This window comes from Lepus europaeus, chromosome 8, assembly GCF_033115175.1.
Source record: "Lepus europaeus isolate LE1 chromosome 8, mLepTim1.pri, whole genome shotgun sequence".
Lineage (NCBI taxonomy): Eukaryota > Metazoa > Chordata > Mammalia > Lagomorpha > Leporidae > Lepus > Lepus europaeus.
In genome coordinates this window covers 81,744,574-81,746,603 of record NC_084834.1, presented here as the reverse complement: position 1 = coordinate 81,746,603, position 2,030 = coordinate 81,744,574, and the positions used below count along the sequence as shown (strand labels likewise).

Below are 2,030 nucleotides of genomic sequence, written 5' to 3'. Positions count from 1 at the left end.
TGTCAGGAATCTGGAGTTGTTCACGGGCTGAGGTCAGTTCTCTGTCATTCTACACACTAGGTTGGAGCACATACATGAAGGAGTCGAAGACTGCAGTCCTTTAGTAGGAAACTGGGATTCAGATTATGATTTAGTAGTGACTGTGTCGTTATTTAGGATCCAGGAGTAATCCAGCTAAGTCTTCGTTTGACAGTTGAAATATACCACACTAATCCATCGGCCCAGGCTGTGTCGCCGCACGATGGCCGATTATGACGTTCGTTCCTCTGCGCACCGGAAGGAGATGTGCGAACACCGGAAGGAGAAAGACTCCGCCTGGCAGTTTGGAAGTCGTTGGGAACAGCTGCCCTTGCTTTTGGCGGTCCCACATGAGGGAGATGCTGGCTGCCTTCGTCTCCCGTGTGCTGTGGGGGGTGGCCAAGAAGCCAGCTCGCAGAGTGCTGGTGGCATCCTGTAACTATTCAAATGATGCCATGTTTGAAATTAAGAAATGTGATCTTTATTTGTTGGACGAGGGTCCTCCGCTGACTGCAGTGCTCACCAGGGAAGACGGGCTCAGATACTACAAGATGATGCAGGTTGTTCGGCGCATGGAACTGAAAGCAGATCAGTTGTATAAACAGAAATTTATCCGTGGTTTCTGCCACTTGTGTGATGGGCAGGAAGCTTGCTGTGTGGGGCTTGAGGCAGGTATAAACCCCTCGGATCACGTCATCACATCCTATCGGGCGCATGGCGTGTGCTACACTCGTGGACTCCCTGTCCGGTCAATCCTTGCAGAGCTGACAGGCAGAAGAGGAGGCTGTGCTAAAGGCAAGGGAGGATCGATGCATATGTATGCCAAGAACTTCTATGGGGGCAACGGCATTGTGGGTGCACAAGTACCCCTGGGAGCTGGTGTCGCTCTGGCCTGTAAGTATATGGGAAACAACGAGATCTGCCTGACTTTATATGGGGATGGCGCAGCTAATCAGGGTCAGATAGCCGAAGCTTACAATATGGCAGCTTTGTGGAAACTACCTTGTATTTTCATTTGTGAGAATAACCTCTATGGAATGGGGACATCGGTTGAGAGAGCAGCAGCCAGCACTGACTATTACAAGAGAGGCCATTTTATCCCTGGGCTAAGAGTGGATGGAATGGATATTCTGTGTGTTCGGGAGGCAACGAGATTTGCAGCCAACTATTGTAGATCTGGAAAGGGGCCCATACTGATGGAGCTGCAGACCTACCGTTATCATGGACACAGTATGAGTGATCCTGGCATCAGTTACCGTAGCCGAGAAGAAATTCACAAAGTAAGAAGCAAGAGTGATCCTATTATGCTTCTCCAAGATAGGATGGTGAACAGCAAGCTTGCCAGTGTGGAAGAATTAAAGGAAATCGACTCTGAAGTGAGGAAAGAAATCGAGGATGCAGCCCAGTTTGCTACAACTGATCCTGAACCCCCTGTAGAAGAACTGGGCCATCACCTCTACAGCAGTAATCCACCTTTTGAAGTTCGTGGTGCAAATCAGTGGATCAAGTTTAAGTCTGTTAGTTAAAGACTCTATATAAAGTCCCACAATGGGGCACTTAGGGTCAACTGTAAGGAATTCTTGGTCTCAATTTTGTTGAGGAATAAAAACCTATAAAATGAAGGATTTGTAAACTTTATTTTCAAAGATTAAGAGTATTAGAGACTAAAATATGTACCATTTAAGGTGATATATTGCACTGAACATTTTTTAATTAAGATACTATGTAATTAAAAATTTAATGTGAATATCTTAAAGGTTAGCTTAAAATACTTAAAGGTTTCCTAAAATAGGAAAATGAATTAACTTCCTAAATTATTTGTAATACTTTTATTTAAGTTTTTTGTTTTTAAAGTATTCTTACTCTTAAAGAAAACATAGTTCTTTAAGAAAGAAATAAACAGTGTAAACATTCTTGCTTCCCCTGCCATGTGTTTGGGTGTAGAGTCACTATCCTGAGGTACCGAGATAATTTCAAGCTGCTCAGTAGCCTTTTATTCCTGTCACTCGCAA

At 44.4% G+C, this 2,030-nt stretch overlaps 1 protein-coding gene across 2 annotated transcripts; it reads left to right on the top strand.

Annotated features, from left to right (window-relative positions):
* The first annotated feature begins 368 nt into the window (after positions 1 to 368).
* Positions 369 to 1,544, top strand: PDHA2 (pyruvate dehydrogenase E1 subunit alpha 2). 2 transcript variants are annotated; one of them, XM_062199150.1, is made up of 2 exons: positions 369 to 881; positions 975 to 1,544. In XM_062199150.1, exons 1-2 carry the CDS (start codon positions 369 to 371, stop codon positions 1,542 to 1,544), a joined length of 1,083 nt encoding a protein of 360 aa, XP_062055134.1. The 2 variants fall into 2 exon arrangements, with proteins under 2 accessions (XP_062055134.1, XP_062055133.1); XM_062199149.1 differs by having other exon boundaries at positions 369 to 1,544.
* Positions 1,545 to 2,030: the final 486 nt, after the last annotated feature.

What these genes read in the sequence shown, in the direction of transcription:
- PDHA2 (XM_062199149.1), top strand. Translation starts at nt 369, where the DNA reads ATGAGGGAGATGCTGGCTGCCTTCGTCTCCCGTGTGCTGTGGGGGGTG.